The sequence below is a fragment of the Amphiprion ocellaris genome, chromosome 11 (assembly GCF_022539595.1).
Source record: "Amphiprion ocellaris isolate individual 3 ecotype Okinawa chromosome 11, ASM2253959v1, whole genome shotgun sequence".
Lineage (NCBI taxonomy): Eukaryota > Metazoa > Chordata > Actinopteri > Pomacentridae > Amphiprion > Amphiprion ocellaris.
The window spans coordinates 23,773,200-23,798,180 of record NC_072776.1 but is presented as its reverse complement, the minus strand read 5'-3'; the positions used below and the strand labels follow the sequence as shown (position 1 = coordinate 23,798,180).

The 24,981-nt window shown below is 39.1% G+C and overlaps 1 protein-coding gene across 5 annotated transcripts in view; it reads left to right on the top strand.

Moving 5' to 3' along the window:
• cacnb4a (calcium channel, voltage-dependent, beta 4a subunit) overlaps positions 1–24,981 on the top strand; it is a 63,905-nt gene that overhangs the window by 14,725 nt on the left and 24,199 nt on the right. For 4 of the 5 annotated variants that reach the window (XM_023263581.3, XM_023263565.3, XM_023263591.3 and 1 more), the window contains exons 3-4: positions 21,746–21,865; positions 24,130–24,252. In XM_023263581.3, coding sequence (XP_023119349.1) covers positions 21,746–21,865; positions 24,130–24,252 — 243 coding nt within the window. Of the gene's footprint in view, positions 1–1,349; positions 1,740–21,745; positions 21,866–24,129; positions 24,253–24,981 lie in introns of those variants that run through there. The other variant, XM_023263598.3, reaches the window with a different exon arrangement.

The window sequence follows — 24,981 nt, the reverse complement described above, 5'->3', positions numbered from 1 at the left end:
TCCCTGAGGTCTGAGCTGAATCTGTGTCAACTAAGTGCTGAGGGGGTTGTTCTTGATTTAGTTTCGTGTGATGCTTGTGGTTGCAATTGTGTGTTTATATGCTATAAATAATTCCAGCACTACAGCTATGTGGTGCAGAATTCTTCTGTCTCCAAAAATCTCCTAAATACCTCCTCAGAGAGTTTCTATTCACCTTCTGTGCTCTTCTCTTTAGCCCTTTCATGCACCTGCAACCTGAATGAAACAGAGTGCAGTATTTTATTCTTAAAGGCATCTCTTTGATCCACTGTTGCACACCTAAATAGGCTGAAGGAGGCTGTTGTCTGGCTCAAGACTTACTGTAGGTCAGAATCAGAGTAAATGATGAAGAAGTAACACTCAGCTCTGATGTGTTACGTTTGTTTCTTCACTAGAGGATCTGCTATATAGTTATGCAGCCATCGAGTGTTTGGAGAATTGCTTGCTAAATGGAAGGAAAAAATAGGAAAACTATGGCGGGTTTGATGAAGATGCATCATCTGGTAACAGCAGGAGCATCTTCTGTAACATGTTTTTCCAGGAGAGGGTGCTGTTGCTCTACTTTATTCACAAAACAGCAACAAATCAGAGTTGATTTCACTTAAATTGGATCCAACAGGGTTAAGTTCTTGTAAATTTTGGTGGGTGTATGTTCAACTGAAAAAAACTGGACTTTTTAGATCTTTTCTGCATGAAAGAGATTTGTCCAAAATACATGAAATGCCAGAATGCAGATGTTTTTTTATGCTCAGGACAGTTAAAAAAGCAGCAACTTTACCGTTCCTCCATCCTCCTGTGATTCCGTTTACCAGATGTGCTCCATAGAAGGTGTCAGACCTCATACTTCCACAGCTCCTCTCTATTGATTTTCCTATGTGATCAGTTTCCCCGTGGCAGACGTTTATGGATTGATTTTATGGCCCCAGTGTGTTCATGAAGCTATAGAGACATGAGCACTTGTTGTAGCAGCTCAGCGGTTCGATAGCAAACACCCGGCTCTGCCTCCTGTTTAAACCATCATCAGTCAGCTGCTCACCTTTTGCTGCGGTTCTGTAAATTAAATGTCACTCTTTTGCAAATGGGTGTTTAGTGTAAGAGAACACCTCACACTCATATCCACACAGCCTGCTGGTTAATGATGCTTTCAGGCTGCAGACTCCCCCACCTCCATCCCTCCCTCTCCCTCTCTCCCTCTCTCTCTCCCTCTCTCTCTCTCTCTCTCTCTCTCTCCCTTCTTTCTTCCTTATTCACATCCAGTCAGGCTGACTAGAGCCTCCACCGGCCAATCGGCAGCCTGCATCCCACCTCTGTCATCAGCCAGTGCTGGAGGAAGGGATTGGCTCGTGCGATCTGAGCTTGGAAGGCAGATGAAATGCCAGGTCTGCTCAGCCTCTGGGGATAACCAGGCTGCCTTATAATGGGAACCAACACTCGCTCGACTTTTGGGCAATAACAATTCAGCATAAGGAAACACCAGGGTTTCCACCTGTGTCTTTTTTCTTTTTTTTTTCTTCTTCTTCCCCAAAAATCTGTTGCTCTGGTGTGGTTCTCTGTGGTCTACCTTCATGTGGAGATTGGGCTCAGTCACTCCCCTGTCCTCCTCATCCTCCATCCTCCCCGGAACAGGTTGATCGATTTCTGCCCCGAAGAGCTGCTTTTTGAAACCTCACACCTCCATGTACGATAACTTGTACCTGCATGGATTCGAAGACTCGGAGGCGGTGAGTTGAAGGGGTGTCTGACACTTGTGAACCGTGCGATTGTGTGTCGTGTCGTGGCTTGCTTGCTTGATCCCCCCCCCACCCACGGAAAACGCCGAGACTCGAGTGGGCTGCACTGCACTCTTCTCGGGGGAGTTACGAGAGGTTGGGGGAAGGGTGTGCACGAGTGTGTGTTCGAGTCATGAAGCTTCTCAATCAGCCAACTGTACAGTTTTCTCGCAGCCAGATGACTGTTTCTCCTCCTGTCTGGGCTGCACAAGTGTTTCTTTACCGTCTCAACAGCCAGTATTCCTGCTGCTCAGCTTTGTTGGTGAGCATTGTGTTTCTGCATGGTTCCCAGCATCCTTATCTTCTGCCTCTCCCTTTATCACATCCCACTGAGGTTTACTGAGGAGACCAACAAATACAATCATTATCATTCACCATGGCTGTTTGTGTGATGTACTGTTTCATCTGCGGAGAAACATTCCCTTGTCGCTAAGTATAAATTTTCATCTTTACTACATACAGGTGCTGGCACACACACACTGACCTTTTGATACAAACATTAGTATTGATAGGGAGAATGGGCATCCGTGGCAAGAAAATGTGTCAGAGCGGCAGAAAAATGCTTAGAAAGGCAATAATTGTGGCAGCTGCTGCCGGGTGGAGGGGATGAGGGAATCCCACTGAGGCAGAATCTGTCAAGACCTTTCTGTAACTCCACCTGGCGCACTGGCTGCCTCCCGGAGATTAAAAGTGGAGCAACTTTTTGTGCACATTGAGTCCAATCCAGAGTAAATTTCATGGGCATGTTCTGTCATTGCAAGAAAGAAAAAAAGTGCTTTAGTTGGTTGTGTTTTGGAAAAATTAGCAGATTCTTGTGTCTGGCTTGGTCCTGTCAATGTGATGTTATTATTCTCCAAATTCATTTAGCAGACTCTTTTATCCAAAGCCACGCATATCTGAGAGTAGATACAACACAAGCAAGGATTTAGTCAGGAGAAAAACACCAGGATAAATACCATAAAACAAGTTCAAGTGTGATAATAGGACCTTGCATTATAGAGATGTTTGTCTTACACCTATACCCTATGTAACCATTCAGCATCTCAGTCCAACACAGCAGGCTGTGATTTGCAGCTTTAACGCCCTCAATGTTTAGTTTCAGGGAATTGTTCTCATTCAATCTCAAGAACTTTTTAGTGGCTGATGGTAATATTTCCTGGTTCAAAGTTGGGTTTCCAGTTCTTCTCTACAATGCTGGATGCAGGTTGAGGTCGGTCGAGGTGATGTCTAGTCAAGTTCTTCCACTTTAAACTGAGAAAGATGTTTCTTTAAGGATATTTTGTTATCTAGGTATTGTTGTGTCCACCATGAAGTTAAAGCCACAAAACAGAAGTATACATGCTGGCAAAAGTGTCCACATACTTTTGGTCATCTGTGTTCAAGTCTAATCCACAGCAACCACTGATTTAACAATTCATTGTGGCCATTTGGAGAAAAAAACAGCTGAATTCATGCGAAATTGACCTTATACCTGAACCTAATTTGATTTAAACATCTGAAACTTTCATACTGAGCTTCTGTTTGCCATCTGAACAGTGTGAAGTGTGAAATTCAATTATTTTGCACCTTGAGAGTGAACTTGGCTCAAGTTTTAATTATGCATTCTACTTTTAATTAAAGAATCTGACATTTTCTCACAGTTTTACAAAGTTCTAGACTCATGATCCATACCTGTCCAGGCCATCCAAGCTGTTCTCTCAGAGTCCTGGATGCCCAAAATAACTCAAACCTCACATTTGCTTCTCTGTATGTCTCTGATGGTAAAGCACAATCCAGAGATTCCTTCTGTTTCCTGTTGATTATGCTGTTGTGCAATTGTTCTGTTATTATGAGTCTGAATAACTGATGAGACTGGATGGATTCTCTGTAAAATCCCACTGTTCTCTAGAAAACTGTCTTATTGAACCTACTAAGATGTTATACAGCTGAAATAATTCATTACTACTAACTCAACTGCAGGTTTCATTTATGTTTTTGGTTTCAATCAGTCAGTGCCTCCAGTCACGTTTCTTCCAATATAGTGGGCATGTTAGTCTGTTTTCGGTGCACTTTCATGCCACCTATTGACTTCAAACTGAGAAAACTTGTCTGTACATGCTGGATACTGCCATTGTTCCACATTGTTCCATGTTTAGAGCCGTTCTGGCAGCGCTACAGGAGACATCTGAGCCTCTTACTGTCCTTGTGGTTTGCTATCAGCACTTGTCGTTAGCTTGTGGGTGTCTGTTTTTTTTTGGAAGTGAGACTTTTATCCAGGAACTTCTGAGGCAGCAGGCGGAGAGGCTAATGCATTTGTTGCATCCTTAACCGATAATGGCCCGCAGGCTCATTGTGACTCATTTCCAGTTGATTTTCTGGGAATGTGTTAGAAAATAAAGCCACATGAGGACATTGTTTGGTGCACTGACCATCCATATGATCTGTGAGTTTTTTAACACAGTCATGTAGTGCAGTTTAGAACTTTCTCACCTTTGTAAGTTTAGTTTTGAAGTAAAAATTTATTGCAAAGCTGGCTGTGAAAATGATTTTTTCCTTGCTTTATACAGCTGCACATTTTCATCACCATTGTGAGTCAAGTCATAGTTGTAGAGAAAAGTTCAAAAGAACAAGTGCACTGCTTAAAATCGGCTAGAAATGAGCTATTTAAGTGCTGTTTCAGCACTTTTCCTACTTTATTTACTTTAATAATTGCCTCACAGAATGAGAACTGTCATTTTACGCTGCTTTACCCAGTTATTAGGATAGAGTATCCTTTATTAGTCCCTCAAGGGGAAATTTAAGGAATTGATTGATATAATACTTGTAACATGAATTGCAGTTATACTTAATATTATCAAGAGAAAAGTTAATCATAGATGTGATTGGTAGACGTTTCCATATTAATATCTTCATTGCAAAACAGGTCTCCTTCCCCGGCTTGCAGCAGTGATGTAAACCACTTACTACAGCTCTGCATATAAACAGCGTTGTTTAATGTGTGACTCACCTTTACAACAGCTATTATGTAAAATACTAATCTAGTAAACCTGTTGCACCGGCTTATAGTAATTGTGCTACTGCAACTGCAAGGCTTTGTGTATTTCTAAAATCTGAAGTTTTAGAATGAAGTAGTAACTGGTGTTTTGTGAGTTGAAATCTCACGTTTGGAGACATTGAAACTTCAACCTTCAGGCTGCTGGTTGTACTGACGGCTGCTGCAGAGAGACTGAATGCTTTTAGTCTCACAGGTCTGATAGGCTCAGAGGTCAGGGGAGGAAAAAGGATGGAGATGGGAGAGCAGACCGAGCTTTGGCGTCTGAGCAGATAAGGTTTGAGTGTCGCACGATGGATTCAAGACTGACCACTTGACACTGTTAGATAATGACCCACAAGCAGCTCATTGTCAGTGTGTGTTTGTGTGTTGATACAGGAAAGAAGAGGAGGCTGGTTGGCGGAGTTATTGCTAGTGTCTGTGTACATGATAGTAACTCTGGGAATATTTTAAAGTGCCTTGAGCTTTGAATGATGTCGTCTTTGTCATTCATGCATTCATAATTTTAGTAATGTAAAAAGTCAGATTTGCATGTTTGTTTTTCGATATTGTCTACCTCATGATTTTAAAGATGTGAGTAGATAATAATAATCATGGTTTTTTTTTTAGTCTACAGCCAAATTTTCTATCTTGCGAAAATCTGTCTTTGGTTACTGCTGAGATGATTGCTGCTAAATTTGTTAATAAATTAACATTTATCAAAACACACCTTACCCTGTAAAAAAATTCTAAAATTTTACCGTATTTCTTCCTTTTTATTTGACAAATTTTACATTTGCTAATTACTGTTTTTTATTTAATAGGTTATTGAAAATATTAAATTCAAGTTTAATGCTGTAAATATATTATACAATTATATGCAATTAGTGACAGTTAACAGAAAAATAAATGTTGGCTATGTAATTTTAGTTTCAGCATGGCATCAAACATCTTGTATGCTTAGTTCAGAAGTTTTCATAACAATAATGTTAAATGAATGTGTTTTCATCAATATATAACTCTAAGCATAAATAATCTGTCATTTATGTATGTAAATATCCTTCAGTAACCTAAAGTCCCATAAATACTGAGATCTCATGTAAAATTAAGGCTGGAACATGTATATTTTTTATGGAAAATTACTGTATTTTTACAAGATGGTTATGTTCTGTTATTTTAAAATATTTTTTGGCACCACAGCTGCTAGAAAATTCTATTTTCACTGTGTAGTTGCTACTCTCAGCTTCTTAAATGTGAGCTCATGCTGCATTTTTGTATTTTATTTCATTATAAGTTCAATAGTTTTGCTGTTTGTCAGGAAAAATAGTCCATTTAAAGAATTACCTCGGGCTTCTGATACTGTTTCCACATTTTCTAATTTAAACTGTTAACTGAGAAAAATAGCCATTATAATAATTATCTGCATCCCTAACTGAGATATCCTTTATCAAACAGGACTATAAACCAGCCTCTATGATGAAGGTAAAACTGTATCTGCTTTTTCTGAATAGTTAAACATAAAGCAGGAGTTCGTCTATAGTGGCTAGTGGTTTGGTGCTTTTATTTTCCCTTTCTCTCTCCAGTCCTCAAGTTATGGATTTCATTTGTAATGAGGCAGTAAATAACAGTTATTTGTATCAAGGAAAGACTCCCCTGGCTCTGAATGGATCATTAGCAGAGACGCCTGGAAGCCCTGGACAAAGGCATTAATCCTCACTGTCCAGCCTGGCAGGTTGATTTCAAAGACTTACTGCAGTACAAATCCTCTGGTACACATTTTGGCATTTATTTTCATTAAATTATTGATATGTAGTGGCGTTGCTGCGATATTTCACCCAGTACATGGAACAAGTTGTCAAAAATGCTTCCAGGTTTAAGGACTATAACATGTTTGTTCTTATTTGATTCAATTTCTCAGAGCAGTTTTCACTTTGGATAGTTGGAATTTGAACCAAAAAATGTATTATATATGCTTTTCTTACCTGTATTTCGTGGAAAAGTTTAGAAAGATGCCACAGTAATACATTATGTGTCACTGCCATCAGTCAAGCATGTAACTGATTCAATATTGGCAGACTTACAGGACACATATACAGTGTCATATATATATATACATATATATATATATACATATATATGTGTGTGTGTGTGTGTGTGTGTGTGTGTGTGTGTGTGTGTGTGTGTATATATATATACGTACATACATATACATACATATATGTATATATACACACAATGAAACTGCAATTTGCTATGTTCTAATAATAAAACAGAGAAAGAACACAGCGTACCTCTGTCTCTTTCTTTGTGGCACGTAAACATCAGATTGTGACAGAATATGCGAACATGGGAAACATCTGTTCTGCCGTGGATGATAATTGGATGAGATGGAGACCCAGAAGAAGGAGAAGAAACTGATGAATGGGGTGGAATTTGAAGCAATACATCATGCCTCAGTCGTGATGTCAAACAGGCCTTTGTAAGCATGTTCCCTGTTCCCATGAGCTTTTACCCCACTGTTGGTGTGTATGTGTGTGTAAACATGAACTGCAGATTGCACATTTTATGTTTAAGATCATGGAAAAACGGTTAAATAAAGCAGTCATAAACACCCTCTTATTCAAGATATCATTGTGCTGTTGTGTTTTATTCAATTGGAACAAATGAAACCTTGGCGAAATCATGAAAAAGCTCACCAGGACCAAAGTATGTATACACGTGTATCTGCATAGATTTGGCCATTCAATGCATAAAACAGAGAATATTGGAGGTATATGAAATGTTCCTCCGATGTGATGAATGAAGCTCTGTTTCCAACGTGGTGTATCTGTGTGTCCTATATGGATGGATGCTGTTAATGGCTTGTGTTAAACAGTATGTGGCAGCATCCATGGGGGCAACAGACTGTGCTGTCATCTGCTGGGTAAACATTTGTGCTGAAGTCCAGTTTTTCACCCCATTTGGCTGAGTCTGCAGGACTCCCAACATCCACCAGCTGGCTCTCCGGGCCAAACTGAAAGCAGAGGCCACCTGACTTGATGAGCTGGTGTGGCTGCACAAAGCATCTCCACACTGGACTTAGTGTAATCAATCACACACATAGGAGTTTAAGGAGACTGTCAGGTTAAGCAAGATCCAGTTGAAAATCAAAAGCAAAAATTAACTTTGAGTTATCAGTGCAATGATCTGCCTTTTGAGACTGAGATTTTGTTGTGTTTTCTCACTACAGTCGGTTGTTATAAGGAAGTTAACAGGCTAAACAAACAAACACAGGGTTAAGATAATGTACACCAATCAACTACAGTATTAAAACGACCCTCCTATTATTATCTAGTTCCCACTCGTGTCTTTCAAACCGCTCTGACCTGTCAGGGCATGGACACGAGATCTCTAGTGGTGTTTGGCACTGGTATGTTGGCAGCGTATCCTTTCTGCTCTGTTCTCTTTTTGTTCTATTTCTTGCTGGATGGGAGCTCTGTGGATCATGTTTGTTCCAGTGCATGCTATGGACATTTAATGGGATTGGGATCTGGAAAGTTTCAGCCCTATCTTCCAAAAAAAGAGGGGGTTTATGTACAATTTAAGTGACTTTTCAATTAGATTTTGAGGGAAACTTATTTTCTGTAGGATTACTTTTGTTAGTGACATATTCAACTCAGCATATATTTTCCATTTTTTGTATTTCCTTCCATCTGTTGCTTCATTTCAGCTTCATTTGATGGGATCGGATTTATTACCCTGCTAACCAAGAAAATGGAGGAGAAGCTTCAGACATGTTGTGAAAGGATTGTATTTAACTCAAACTGTGCATTTTCCCAAACTTAACCCTGTAGTTTTGGTGCATAAAGGTATCCAGTTACCTAAAACTCAAAGGAAACAAGTGAAAACACAACTTAGGTCTAAGAATGTTGGTTCCTCATGGGTTGTGAATGCTGGTCTTCTGGGTCAAAGTCCTGCTGCTGTTTGTCACCATCCTTCTGCCTCATGCTGAACTTTGTGGCTCCTTCAAACTGGAAACATCAGACTTTCCTTTCAAAGAGAAATTATGTTTCTTGCAGATTTTGTATAGATGTATTGGAATGTAAATTTTTTGAGACATGGCTGGAAGTTTGGAGGCTGGACCAACATGGTGAGCTCTTGGTCGTGTTCCTCAAACTGTTCCTAAATAATTTTTGCAGCTGTTACCATGTGGGACAGTGCTAGATCTGCAAAAATGTTTAGGTTGGTGCTACATGTCTAAGTAACATCCAAATTAATGCCAGATTTAAGGGTTCCGAGCAGAATATTGCTTTGTAACGAGATGATCAATGTTATTCACTTCATCTGTCAGTGGTTTGATTGAGAAATTCTTCTCCCATTTAGTGAATAAACTTTAAAACTACCAAAACAAGACCATTTTCTTTGTCCCTTAAAAGTCTACACATCAGAAATACAAGTTTTCTATTTTACGGCTAAAAGCTGAAGTAAAAAAATCAGAGCAACAGCAACATAGAAGTCAGCATCCTCTTATTCTCTGAGCCGTCAGTGACACTAAATGCTGTTTGTGTGATTATCACTAGCTTCACATATGTAGCATGATGGTCCTGATTCAAGCATGAGTGTAGGGATGGGGCATTTCCACGATTTTTACGCTTCAGCAGCCGAGCGGTGACACACTGCAGCCACAGCGGCCATTTGGAGTCTGGTCAGTGAAGATCACGATTGTGCAAAAAGCTGAATTCGACCACTAGCATGATTAAAGTGTGATTTTTTTTGTTAATGTTTAAAACTAGACATATCTGTATTTTATCGTACATGTTTTATCTAGCATGTAGTCAGTACTGTAATAGGAAGAGCTGCTTCTTCAGGGCTCATATTTGTGTGTCGTTGTGTTAACACCCTTGTAGCTCTTGACTTTGTGTCATTTTGCCAGAATTTGTGTCATAGTTGCTTTGTACAAGCATAAATTCATGGTGATTCAAGTGTTGGAAACAATCCAAAGCCACTCAGCTAATGAAAAAAAGGGGAAAAAAGGTCTATTTGCTGCAGCAAATCTTTATATCATCATAATTCATGTCATAGTAAGATGAAAAGCTTAGAAAATGTGTACAGGGAAACCCAACAAATCCAAAGTTTCAGTGGCATTTTGGTGGTATTTAGGGATCTTAGTAAATCAGACTTACCTATTCCTATCAAAACTTACTGATAGTATGTGTTTTTTCTGGGATACGTGCTTTCTATATATTTTCTTTAGCTCAAGAATGTTAAACAGAATGAAACCATATGTTGAAACGTTTACTTTAGCCATCATTCATCACAGGTTGACCTGTGGGTTAACCTAAAGGGACTAGGGACCTCCTGGCTCCCTCTTTCTCTCTTTCTTCTTCTCACGCAATGTATCCTAATGTATGCCAGATGTTGTAACCTATAAAGATCTAGTCATTGTAACTCTCTTCGTTCATTCACCGCATGATGCTTGAATCACGAGCTCGTCCGTATTAAATGTACTCTTAATTTGATCTACCTGTGTCATCTCTTCATTGATGAACATCCACCTTCAGATCAACATCATTTCACTTACTCTTTGCATAGTATGTGTAACTTTGAAATATAACAACCTCAAAAATCCTTCTCCAGCTTCAGCCCTACTCTCAGATTGTTCCAAATCCTTTTTATATCGTTTATTCTAGATGAATCATACAATATCTCAAAGCATCTGCTAACAGTTCTCATAATGTATGTCAGCTGCTGTTTATGTTAATGGGTCCTATAGAAAAGAGTTGGAACATTAATGTTTACATAGAAATTGATCTCTAATCCACACAGTAACATGATATCCAGAGTTCTGTACTGTTTGGTAGATATAACTGAGAGAGAACACAGCATCACCTGCTCTACTGTCAGCATGACGTTGTTATATTACTATACGTGAGTGTTAAGGATTTGCACATTAGGTTATTTACATGCATAGACTGTGGAATACGATTGTGAGAATGCAGCAAAGGGTAGAATGTGAAGAAGTGCACGTGACAGAAAAATGTAATATTTGTTGGACATTTTACATTTGTTAAAGGAAAAAAATAAAATTTATTCTAAAGAAGAAACATTAAACAGTTTTCTTAATTGCAGAAAAAAATCACTTTTAGTCTTTCTACTGTTGAGATTTGATCGAAACAAGATATTTACTTCATATTTGTTTAGAGGAATATACTTTAATTACTGCTGTGTTATAATTTAGTTGTTCATCTGTTTTCGATCTCAGTGCAAGACCCGTGTTGTTCAGTCTGTGTGCAGTGAACTGCTTTGCTTATATGACATGAAAGGAAAGAGGTCATTAAAATTCATAAGCACATTCTTGTAGTATTATGTCATACTGCATGTCATGGCCGTTGCGTTATGTAGCGTATAGCATTATGTTATGCCATATGGTTAGATAGCACAGCCATTTGAACATGTTATATAATAATATTTATGCACTAATTGCTGCATGCCTGAGTGTTACCTTCATTTCTGCACTGCCTGTATGGTATCTCTATAAATTTAAAGTGAGAAAAAAATGACAAAGACATGCTAAATGACATTTAGAGGCAGCAGGCAGACAGGCAAACTGAGAGGATTACAAATGTCTGTCGACAGGTGGGTCACAGACGGGGTGGAGGCCAATGAATCATAAAGGATATTGATATCAGTGATGGTAACTGTTGTAGCAGCCGTGCTCCCTCGCATCATTCAGCCCTTCCTCTCATTTGATGGCAGTGACGAGGGGAATAACCGGCCGCTGACCCCAGAGAGGCTGCTGTATACAGTCAGCCTGCAGGCCACAGAGCATTCCTGTTACCTGTACTAGAAAACAATGATGAGCAGTAATTAGCTTTGGGACCCCCGAGACCGAGCACGGAGCTAGTTGGTTGCGTGCCTGTGAGGCAGACATCCAGTGTTTATGCTAATGTAGTAATTAGTCAGCTGTGGTGTGGCATGAAGTGCAGATTTGTAGCAAGACTATCTCAATCCTTCACAGAGACAGACTGGAGAATAACAGTCAACTGGACTGCAAAGAGAGCGACAGAGAGAAAAATGCTGCTATGATGTGAATTCATGTCCATCCATGAGTTATAACGATACAGACCAGTCAGGCCCAACATTAAAACCACCTGAATAATATTGTGTAAGTTCCTGTTGGTACATTATTTCGTTCCCGTTTGGTTAAATAGGAGAAAATGAGATAAGATAAGCCTTTATTAATCCCACAGTGGGGAGGTTTGTGATGTTACAGCAGCAAAGATAGTGCAGACATTTAAGGAATGACATATAGAATGACAATAAACCTCACTTAACCTCAAAAGATATTATTATTGCACGTCAGTGGTATTGCATGGATTTTTTTGATGAATAGATTCAAAATTCAAGATTCAAGATTTGTATTTGTCACAAGCACAATTATACACAATATAACGCACAGTGAAGTGCATTGAGCACCTGTTCCAGACCGAAACAATAATAATAATAAGTATAAAGAATAAAAACACAACAGATAGAAAGAAAGAAAGAAAGAAGAAAAAGTGTCAAGTAGTACAAAAAAATACATATATATACAAGGGGAAACGTAAACAGGATAGTGATAGGATAGTAGCATTTGCAAGTTGATTGTCTATTATATATATATATATATATATATATATATATATATATATATATATATATATATATATATATACATTTAGTCTTTAGAATAGAAATACTGATAGAAAATAGTGTACTACTATTGCACAGATTGTGCAATAGTAGTACACTATTTTTCTAGTATATATCTGCAGAGGGGTTTTAAAGTGCAAACTATTCATAATTTACATGATATTGTGCCACAGGGTTGCAAGGTGAGGTCTTTGCAGATCAGAGTTGGATTGGCTTCTTTACAATCAATGCCCATTGCAAAATACAAATGCTAAAAATTGCTTTGACCTGCTTCAAAGAATTTAAGTAAGTATTATTATTTCTTCTGATTACTTTGTGACTTTTAGAGTTGGATATCTATAGAGACTCAAATAATTTTTAAAAACAAACTTGTAAAAGTAGTTGAAACTAATGTTCTGCCAAGAAAATACTGTATTTTCTTCATTTACTGTATAAAATACCACAACAGGAGTAGACTTAAGTTACAAATGTCAGAGTAGTTGAATTAAGCAATTTGCTTCTTTGTACCTGCATAATTCTATAAACAAATCTTAAGGGATGTTTTTATGGTTTAAATTGAAAGAATGGTAAATTAAAAAGAACGGTGAATTATAAAAGACAACAACTGAACTGAACCATACACCTGAATGACTGTTCAGGTGTATTTAAAATGTTTTAAAAGGCTGTTGATGTCCAGGAGCGTAACATTTTCAATATGGCCATTATGGATTATATATTACCTGTAAACGTTTTATGCTGTATTTAGTGATGCATATAGCAAAGGTGTTTTTAAAAAACCCCAAAACAACAACAAAAAAAAAAACGTTGGCACCCATGAAAGTTATTTTCCCGGTTTTTTGTCAGATTTTTCGTTTTTTACTTTCTTCCCTTTCATCGTTATGTATAAAGTTACATAAACTGCTTGAACGACAGTCTTTTTGTGTAAAGTTTGAAGTGTCCCTGAAAAGCAGAAGCTGTCTGTCTGAGCTCCAAGCAAACAGTGCGTCACCAACACTGACATTTTTTTAACTGTACATTAATTTGCTGAGAAAGAAAAGCGTAGCGGCTGTGTGCCGCCACCACACTGTACTATATTTCTCTCAGTGGCTAAACACACAGAGCAGCTTGGACCCGAGGCCAGCTCTCCCACATGGCAACACAAACAGCTACAGGACCGGTCAGCCAAAGGTGAAGTCCTCTGAGCCAAGACATGCATTATAGCCGTGTGTTCAAACTATAAGTCAGCACTGTTTGACAGCAGCAGAACTGCACACTGTAAATCAGCACATCTGTGATGATTGATGGGTTTATTGTACAGGTTCACGAGACAGGCTCCTTTTGATTTCATGCTCCAGAGCCAGTTACATTAAACTGATGTATTCATTTTGCTACTGTGCTCGGAGAACGTTGGAAAAATCAAATATTACTAATAATTAGTGTGAGAATTGCAGGAAAGAGGATCCAAGTGCAGAACACCCAGACAGGCAGGAACACTTTTAGGCAATTTATTTTCAGAACAATGTTGGGTGACTGGCAGGTTGGACAACAAGCAAGCAGGCAGGTAACAGGAACAAACAGGAATCAAAAGAATAAAAAACAAGATCAAATATGTGGTTGAGTAAGCAACAATCTGCCAGAGAACAATGGATAGCTGGCAGGTATAAATACACTCTGAGGCTGATTGGTGGACAGGAGCAGGTGAGGTTTGTGAAAAAATTAGGTCTGGTGACATCAGGTGGGTGGATGAGCTGCGACAAACGGGGACAACAAAACAGGATCCAGGCCAAAACTGTCATCAGAGTTTAACTAAATACCTTAATAATATCGTGGGGAGGACATTTTATTTGCTATTTTATTTGATAAAGCTCACTAGAACTGCTTCATTCTGCAGTTTGCAGTACATTCATGAAGGATGTGATGTCAAGTTTATATTTACAGAGAAACCACAGATGTTATAAAGGAGAGACTCATCTCCTAAACAGTCTTGAATAGGATAATAACCAGGAAACATCCCTTAAATAGAGCTGTTGCACTGATGCACCCGCAATGTTGTGAAACTGTGCATGTGTGCTAGCAAAAGAAAAGCCTGAAGGAAAAAACACTTTTTGAGCCTTACTTTGAGGCAAAGTCACTAAAATTTTAAGTAGTTATAGCTCCTTTTCCATTAATTTAGATGTATATCTGGTCTTGTTTGCCTGAAATATCTACTAGTGTGTGTTATCAAGATGGTTGCTGAGTGATAAAACTTGCCTATGACAGCTGTGATTACTCTTAAGGCTCATGTCATTTAATTAATTGTACATCCTCGATGCATTTCCCGAACTCATACCCTGGTGTCCCTTCCAAGAGAGCATCACTTAAATATGACGTTTGGTACAGTAGCATCATCGGACCATTGCTTTGTTGTAACCTGCTGCTGTATTTTGTGATCCCTATCAAATGAACAGAACAGCATTCGTCATAAATTCCAAAAAATGTTCACTCATTCAATTCAATTCTCATCTTGGCATACAAGAATGTGCTGATGTCTTATATTTTAATACTTCTATTTAACAGATATCTGCAGTCACATATAAATGAGTCATGGCATAAAATATCACGATACAAATATAGAGTGACATATATTCTGATTGAGGGACATATATATAGCCATGGAAAAAATTATTAGACCACCCGTGTTTTCTTCAATTTCTCTTTCATTTTAATGCCTGGCACCATTAAAGGTATATTACCTGAAGAATACAATGAACTCGATAAAAAATGCAGCTGATTCCACAATACTTTATGTCCTATTTGACATGCGTAAGCTTAACTGTATTCCCAGGGTATATAAGAGGCCATTTCATGTCATAAGCAGCACTGCACATGCAAAGGCCTAGAGTGGTTTACTGCTGACATTCAAGCCGTAGCACAACTCAGAAGTTTCCAGCTCTCACATAATGCCGAAAACAAAAGAATTATGTGAAGCCACAAAGGCAGCCATCTTGGTACTGCTGGAAATTGGCATGAGTGAGAGACAGGTAGCGAAAAAGCTGAAGATCTGCAAGACACCTGTTCATTACACCAAGAAAAAACAATCCGCGAACATGGTACTACCAAATTACTAGCTGGTCGCAACAGGAAATGTCTTTCTACCCCACAAAATAACCATGCACTCATCCGTTCCTGTGTCAGGAATCGTTGTCAGACCTCCAGGGACCTTAAAAATGAGTGGGCACTGTCGAGAAATGTGACTTGTTCGGCAAGGACAGTTGGAAACCGACTTCTTGAACCTGGTCTGAAGTCACACAGGGCATGGAAGAAGCCCTTAATCTACTAAAGGCAGAGGAAAGCCTGGTTATTCTTTGCTGGGGATCACAAGGATTGGACTAAGGTTCTCTTCAGTGATGAATCCAATTTTCAGTTGATGCCCACTCCATCCAACTTACTGGTTAGGAGGAAGCCTGGAGAAGCCTACAAACCAGACTTTCTTGCCCCTACAGTAAAACATGGGGGTGGATCAGTGATGATATGGGGTTGTTTCAGTGTGGGTGGAACAGGGCAAATGCAATTGTGTGAAGGGGGAATGAACCAGATCATGTACAGGGCTACTCTTGAAAACAGTCTTCTTCCATCAGCTGGAAAACTCTTTCCTGCCTTGAATGACTGGATTTTCCAACAAGACAATTCCCCTTGCCACGGCAAGGTCAGTTAAAGCCTAGATGGAGAACAAGAAGATTCAAACACCATTCACTCTCCAGATCTAAATCCGATTGAAAACGTGTGGAAAATCATTAAGTGCAAAATGGAGAACCACAAGCCCAAGAACAAAGCAAATTTGTTTGAATTTGTGCAACAGGAATGGGCTGCTGTGACAGCAGAGTAATGTCAGAAGCTGGTGGAGAGCATGCCAAGACGCATCGCTGCAGTCATCAAAAACAATGGTTTTGCAATCAACTCCTGTGTGTATGATGTGACTAAAACAGACAGAAAAGAAAACATGGAATGCCTAAAAACACTGTTTTTGGCAGTGTAATTCCATAGCTACTGATGCAAGAATTAAAATGATTTTGGTTATTGTCAAGAAAACCATGGAAAATGGCTAGATATCAGCTCCTAAATTAAACTCTTATGAGCTATTATTGTTATCGTTATGTTTGTCCAAATAAATGTACCTGTAATTGTACCAGGCATTAAAATGAACAAGAAATTGAAGAAAACAAGTGTGGTCTAATCATTTTTTCCATGACTGTAATTAGGGCTAGGCGATAAATCGATTTTATCGATTAATTCGACTTTGTACTTAATGTCGATTTGTTTTAATGAAAATCGATTTTCTCATCAACCCGCCACCAACGCCTTCCCGCTGGGCTCCCGTAGTTCAGAGTGCGCCCCCCTCCCCCCCGCGTTTGATACACAAACAACATGGCGGCGAGCGGTGCAGATCTAAAGGCGCGTGTCCACAAGATGTGATTTTCCCGCACGGCAACGCACCGCATCTGAAAATCACACAGACGGCGGGCGGTCACTAGCGGACCACAACATGGTCACATGACAGCGCTGAGCAACAGCAGGCCGCTACGTGGTCACATGACCGAGCTTTCAGTCTGGCAGACAAGTCGGCTCGGCCACAAATTTTCCCTTTTATTTCAAAAAACATGTCAGCGAAAAGTATTTCTGAAAGCATTTGAGGCGAGAAATAATCTGTGCAGCAGCTGAATCTGTCCTCGTTTTAGGTCACCGACGCCTAGTTTAGAAGTTTGAGGACAGTTTCACGATGCGTGGAATCTCCGCACGCAGCATGCAATTTGCATAAAGTAGAAGTCAGTCTATTTTATGCAAATGAGCTGCAGCCCTCTCCAGGTAAACATACCGGATCGCAGCGGGAAACGCGACCGGACCAGCACGCTACATGCAGCGCATTTCCAGCTGTGATCCGGTGTGTTTACCTGGAGAGGGCTGCAGCTTATTTGCATCAAGTAGACTGGACTCCGGTGTGCGAAGATTAGGTAGTGGGTAAAAAGAAATGGGATAAATCGTGAATCGGGATTTTTTGTGAAAAAATCTGAGACTTTTTTTTAGGCCATATCGCCCAGACCTAACTGTAATATACACACATTTGTTCATCCTGTTCCCAACGTAGTTTTTTATATTCCAGGTGTGTCACACTTCTTTTATGTCGAGGATGCAGCAAAGGCTTCATTGAGGATAAACTGAAGATTCACCTGTGCATCATCGCTCATAGCTCCTCTAGCCAACCTTACACTTTGCATTGAGCATGGAGGATATGTTGAGGACGATAAAATTAATGAAATGAGATGAGCTTTTAGATTGTGTTGTATGTGAACTATATATAGTTGAGTGTTTCTAACATTGTAGGTTGGTTCAGGTACTCAATATAAGTGGCTACAGGGTAGTTTTTTGTATTAATATGGGGAATGTCTTTGATTCTTGCAGCAGTGTATCTTCAGTAGAAGTTGCAGCTGAAGGACATTACGATCAGAAGTGCTATCAGCAGTCACATCCAGGACAAAATACAGTTACAACACCCTAAAAGAGAGGAGAAAACCTAATTAAATCAACAAATTGAAGTCAGTATTCCATCTCTGTAAGTACTAGAAAGCGATATAAGAGAAACAAGATATTGGATATTAAAAAACTATATGGTAAATGATCAATGTGTATAAAAAGATTGGCGTACGGTTATGGCCATTATGAAGGACTCTTTGCACGTCTTTAAAGCATGGTGGCCTTGGCTCCAGCTCTGTTTCTTCTGCACCCTTTGTATGCAGCTTGATCACCACTGCTGACGCCTTCATAGGGAGGTATAAAATGGTCTCCTGAGCGATGCCCTTCACTTACTGCAGGATAGTGTCTTGCTGCATGTAAAGCTGGAGCTTGATGAGCACATTGGTGTTGTAAGAACTTCGCTCCCTCACCACTCATCCACCGTTGCTTCTGTTTGCGTTTGCACATTTTCCTCAGCTAGTCGGTCATAGCCTCGCTGTCGTTCCAGTTTCCAATCTCCCTGCCGTGAATAAGTGGGTGGGCGTTTTTGCAGCTCATCCAACCCAGCAACCGCTGACATGTAGCTAATAAGGACAAGGACTGAGGGAACGGGTGAGTTAGGAGTGCGATGACTCCGCTAATAGTGATAGTATGAGACTGATCTCCAGCCCGAGGCAGACTTGGGTGAGTGGGGGTGTCACACCACCCACAGAGTCCCAGAAGAACACACACATAGACATACAGGTACATGAAGTCCAGGGTAAATCTACGGACGAGCCAGGAAGTGTCCTCATAAACCCCAGAATGTATAGCTGAGTGATAAATATGAGGTACGGAAATGCTTGCATAGAGTTGCAGGGCACTTTCCTGCTGTAATTTAGCTCCATTTGTCCCCTTTGCGATAAGGCCGGTGTAACATACGAATACAGATGATGTGTGCAAACTGATTACCTTAATCATGAGCTGTTTGCTCCACAGTAACCAGATCTGAACCCAAGCAGGAGATCTTAAAAAGTACTCTCACTAAATCACTAAATGAGGGAATATCTTTGGAACAATGGTGTTTATTCCTCTTGTGGAGTTAAGACACTTGGAGGACAAATGCTGCTGCTAATAAGTAGTGGCACAAAATCTAAATAAGACACTTTATGATGTTTTTTCCTTTAAGTTGTCACCCACCTGTACCTGTATTAAACCAAGGTGGTTATTTCACTCAGCTGTTTAACGTGGAAGACCATATTATTAGAAATAGCAATGTTTGGGTGATGTGAACATGTCAAGCTACCTTTGTGATGAGCGCTGAATCTCTTAAACTGTCAAAATGGCGACACTTCAACTTGAACTTCATTGCTCCGCTGTAACGGAGCACTTTCATGCCACAGTTCGGGTCATTAGCACCAAATGTTCTCTATCAGACACCTCAGGACATTATACTAGAAACTGCCTTGACAGTCAACCTATTATTGGTGCACAGCCACATGAAAGTTGAATGAAACAACAAGCATACTCCTGGTGTTCTCCTGACCTGACACAACTTGTCTTGTTTTCAAACTGCAGGTTCTTCCACTGTGAAAACATTTTTTTTTCCTTGGTGGTAACTCCAAACCCTCATCTTGTCACCAGTGAAGATCCTCAACATAAAGTTTGGATCATCCTGGCTGTAAAAGGATAAAGACTGTGGTGATTTTTCTTTTCTCCAGTTTGAAATCCACGGAGAAATCACAAATTTGCATGTATTAGTGGTCATAAGAACATGTGTAGCACTGATATCATGATGTTACCCTGACTCATGACAGCTACTGCTGGCACATGTTACACATTGATGACCATGATGTGCTTCATGCATACACACCGCAGACAGCATCAGAACTTTTAACCCCTTTTTAACCCTTGTATAAGTCTCAACATGTCATCTCCGGGCAAAACTTAACAATATTTTATGATGGAGATAAATTCAACAAATTAAAATAATTGTCTTTGAGCAGCGCTTTGGCAACAATAGAAGAAAAAACTTCCTGTAGCAGAACCAGGTCCGGGGAGGGCGGCTATCTACCTGGACTGGTTGGGATGAAAGTAAAGGGATATCAGAATCAAACAACATGCAAGAGAACGCTAAGCTTTGGGGAAGTTGGTGAGATGAATAACCTCAGATCAGAAATGTGTAGCTCCATGGCCAGAAATACCTGCAGAAAGAACCAAACACAACCTACAGGAGCTACAGGAGCGAGAAGACTCAAAGTTAATGACATGCAGTGGACTCATATGGCCAGTGTCAAGTCTTTATTATACTCCTGTGTGGACACCTATAGATGCAAAGGATAAAATGTATAGCAGGTGAAAGAGAAGACAATAAAGGAGAGGAGAGATGCTCAGTGCATCATGGGAAGATGCCAAGAAGTCTAGACCTATAGCAGGACAGCTAAGAGTCACTTGAGGCTTTAACTATAAGTTTTATTAAAAAGGAAACTTTTAATCCTAATCTTAAAAGTAGAGAGGACCTCCTGAACCCAAACTGGGAGTTGGTTCCTCAAAAGAGGAGCCTGACAGCTGAAGGCTTTTCCTCCCAACCTGCTTTTGCAAACTGTAGGAACCACAAATAGGCCTGCTGTCTGAGAACGGAGTGTTCTGTTGGGATAAGATGGTATTATGAGAGCTTTAGGATGAGATGGAGCTTGGTCATTAGGGGCTTTGTATGTGAGGACAAAGATTTTGCATGTAAATGCAATATGATCACAACCAGTAGTTGGTATTAAGCTTCCATCTGTGTGATTTCTATTTTTTTGCAATGTCTTTACATCAAATACATGACATAGGACATTTATAGTTACAGGGAAAAAAAGAAAACTGAAAAAATGGCAAGAGACAAAATCAATTTGAACTAGTTCGATGAAACTTGTGAATACACTTTTATTAGATGAAAAACTTGATCCCATTCTCATGTTTGTTGAATACAAAGATAAAGCAAGCTAGGAAACAGCTTAGCCTGAAATTGAAAAACTGCCCACAAAAACCTATAAATTTAACAAATTTTTTCCCATAACTAAATCTTTTATCTCTGAACACTAAATATGAATCTTGAGTAAGGCATTTACTAGAAATTTCTTCGTTAACTTGGTAAGAACAGCTTGTGTTTTCCCAATATTTTAGACTATGCCTTTAAAACAAGACTTAGCAAGATAACTTTAACAGTACAAGGAAAAAGATGCAGGCATTTAAATGACAGCAAGTCACACCCTCAATTCTAACTTTTGTTAGAATTGAGGGTGTTTTCGTCAGTGCAACAGCCTGTCAACCTATAGAGGTCAGTACAGCAATGCATTTCCATCACTCAGGATTTAGTATTAGAGTCTGTCTTTGTAATTTGAGATGACACTTTCATGCTCATATTTCCTCCAACCTCCTTTGTTGTCTCAGATTTTTATCCCTATAAATACAAACACTGTCTGAAGGTTCCCTCCAAGCCAGTTCATCATCTTTAATCTGCCAGCCTTTGATCTCTTATGGAAACTAATACAACTAGTCATGTAACAGAGCAACACACCTGGGTTTCTGTCACCTCCCACTCATTCATTTGTGGTTTTAAGAAACAGGAGGGTCTTCTTTGGTTCTGCATTTATTTGCACTGTTTTGCATTTTTGAAAGTGGTTTATGCAGGACACATGAAGTGATGCAAAACAGTTTATTATGGTGTCTTCTGGATGTCAGGTTTAATCTGTAATACATAAAATTGTCGTTTTGTAGTTGCTATCATCACTTTGTATACTTTTTGCTAACAGGTTGTTTTCATCTTCTGTGTCCTCTTGTCCTACAGGGCTCAGCTGATTCCTACACAAGCCGACCGTCTGACTCGGATGTTTCCCTGGAGGAGGAGAAGGAGGGCGGCCGGCAGGAGAGGGAGCAGCAGGCCACCATTCAGCTCGAAAGGGCAAAGGTTGGTTCAACTGGGAATTTTTTACAGAATAAAGAATGACATACTGTACTTTAAGTCACATTAAAACCAGCCTGCAACCTCCAGGGCTGCAAAATGAGCACAAGTGCCATAAACTGCCATAAACAGTTCCCCAACTGGCCACAAGATGCTGACTACAAAAACGAGTCAATCCCCATAGAACCCTATGTTAAAGTGTCCAACTTTACAGAAGAAATAAATGCTGTACCCTGGTACAAGAAACCGTTTTGGTCTATATAGCTAATTTCCCAAATGACTGTACGGTGTTAGATTTTAATTTAGGTATCCAATTTAAATTATATTAAGGCTTGAAGTTAAGATTTAAGATTCCTTTATTGCCATTTTCCTTAGTATCTGCATACATAGTAAAACAAAAAAATGTTAACTCACCAGTGTAAGCACTTAAAAATAAAACATAAGGAAAACATTCAGATAAATAAAAATAGTGACAGCTAAAATTAAGTAGTGAATATCTAAAAATAGCAGCAGGTTAAAATTAAACAGGCAAGAAGGATACAAACAGTGCATGTACTGTATATGATCGAGATCATTTTAGATAAGGTTCTGCATAATTACGAGAGTGGCCACTTTGAGTGACTTTTGTTCCATTTTTTTTTTATTGGCAAATTTTTGGACAAACCAGGAGTTAGACAGATTCAGGCACTGCCAAAGATGGATACTGTGAAACACTGAGCTTGAAAACTGCTCCTCAGGAAACCTGTAGGTGACTTCATGGATTCATCCATCATTCTATACAGTCAATGATTAAAACACGAAAAATCTGAGATCACAAACAAAAGACTCATGATTCAGTTTCATTTTGCTGCACCACTGGTCTGCATTAATGACTGTCTAAAAGCTGTCAAATCGTCTAGATGTCTGAATTTACTCTGATCCTGTTCCAATCACATTTTCTCTTGTTTGAGGACAAATTTCTTTCTTTTCGAAATCCTGCACTAAGCACTAAATGACTGAAAAAATATCATGTTGAAAGTTACAATGAGTTCAGCAGTTCAGGGTAAAATCATCTCTATAAAACACCACTGCTAAGCCTCTGGTTTTAAGCTTTATTTCTGCAGAGGTTCCAGCTTCCTCACTGACATTAACCTCAGTAGACCACAATGCAATGCTGCCGTAAGATATAAAATATGTAAATGTAAATAATAACTTTAAAACGGGAGACAGGCTTTTCTTAGTTGTTTTTTATTGGGTTAATTCTTGTATCAGCGTCTCAGGTTGTATTTTAATTGCATGTCACATCTAACAAGTAACATTAATAATGCTTAAGTGTGACAGTGAGTCAGAAAGCACAATACCTGGTCGTTGAAACTAAGACAGCTACATGAAATAAATACAGCCTTTAAGACACAGTTTCATATGCTGCATAATATTTATTTTATTGTTGATTATTTCCCGAATCAATCGATTAGTTGTCTGGTCTATAAAATGTCAGCCGGTGTTTCCCAAAGTCCAAGATAACATTGTGAAATGTATTGTTTTCTCCACAACCCAAAGATATTAACTTTCCTGTCAAAATATAGTAAAGAAATCAGAAAATATTCATATTTAAGTGGCTCAAATAAGAGAATTTACACTTTTTTCTTAACAATTTGCATAAACCAATTGATAGGTTAACAGAAAAGTTGTTGATTAATGTAATAGTTGACAACTAATCAGCTCTGTTGCATATTTATATCTTATCCAGGTCTATCAAAGAATCAGCTTAAGAAATATAATGGTTAAATATCAAAGAGGCCGGTATAATAAAGGGGAAGAAAATCATTAATTTAGTTACTCAGTTCAGTCTATTACATGGTTTACAGTCTATAATTAGACCTGTAGTCCCTAGTAGAAAAAGATAATATGAAAAAGAAGACGAACGTATGAAATGGAGCATTTGAAGGAGCCATTTCTGTATATCAGCAGGGCTTTATCACCTTGCAGTGAGATCTTCTGCTTTCTCTGCTATGTGCTGTTATCACTGCTGCTGCTGTCTTGTTTCCACCGTTGTCAGGTCTGAAATAGCTTCTTTTCAGCAGCGCCCACCGCTTACTGCAGGCCAGGCTGGATTCAAGTGTGATGCTGGAGCCTGATGAGCACATTGATGCTGCAATAATGTACTCCACTGAGGGGGAACTTGCAGTCTTTGTCCTCCTTCCACTGTTGATTCTGTTTATTTATTAAAATTTCACAGATCTCCATGCCATCTGTCACTATGGTTACTCTCCATTCCTTCTGTTTTATAGACTAAAGCTGTGGCATTCGCTGTGAGGACCAATGTCAGCTACTGCGGTGCGTTGGATGAGGATGTTCCTGTGGCTGGCACTGCCGTCTCTTTTGATGCCAAGGACTTTCTCCACATCAAAGAGGTAGAATGGCGTCGCTATTCAGTACATCTAAACCTGTGGGACTGTATAGATGATTGAACTGAGCCTGCAGAAGGTCGTTTTTATATAAGCACACAATTTTATTCTAGTTATTCTACTACTTTTTCATCAGGTGACTCTCTACTCATTAGAGTTAGAGGAACATGTTGCAAGAAAACTCAAACACTGCATGATGAGAAAATGTGATCATTTATTCTTTACCTGGTGTTTACCTATTTATTACTCAGTTGTAGATACACAAATTTTCCACATCCTCAAATGTCTTGTTTTGTTTTCAACCCAACGATATTCAGTTTACTGTCAGAGTGGAAGAAAGAAACCATAAAATATTTGCATTTATGAAGCTGGAATAAGAAAATTTTGAATTTCTTTTCTTAACATATTGCTTAAATCAATTATTAGAGAAGTTGCTGATAAAAATAATGGTTGACAACTAATCAAATATTAAAATAATTGTTGCCACATATTGATATCTCAGATATCATATCCAGATCTATCAATAAACCAGTTTAAGAAAAAACAATGATTAAATAAAAGGACTTTCTCCTCATTAAAGAGGTACAATTCAGTCACTATTCAGCAAAGCTAAACCTGTGGGACTGCAGAAGATCTTTTTTTTTTTTTTTTTTAATATAAATGCAGTTTTATTGCAGTTATTCTCCTACTGCCTCTCAAATCTAATACTCAGCTATCAGGAAACTTACTAGTCAT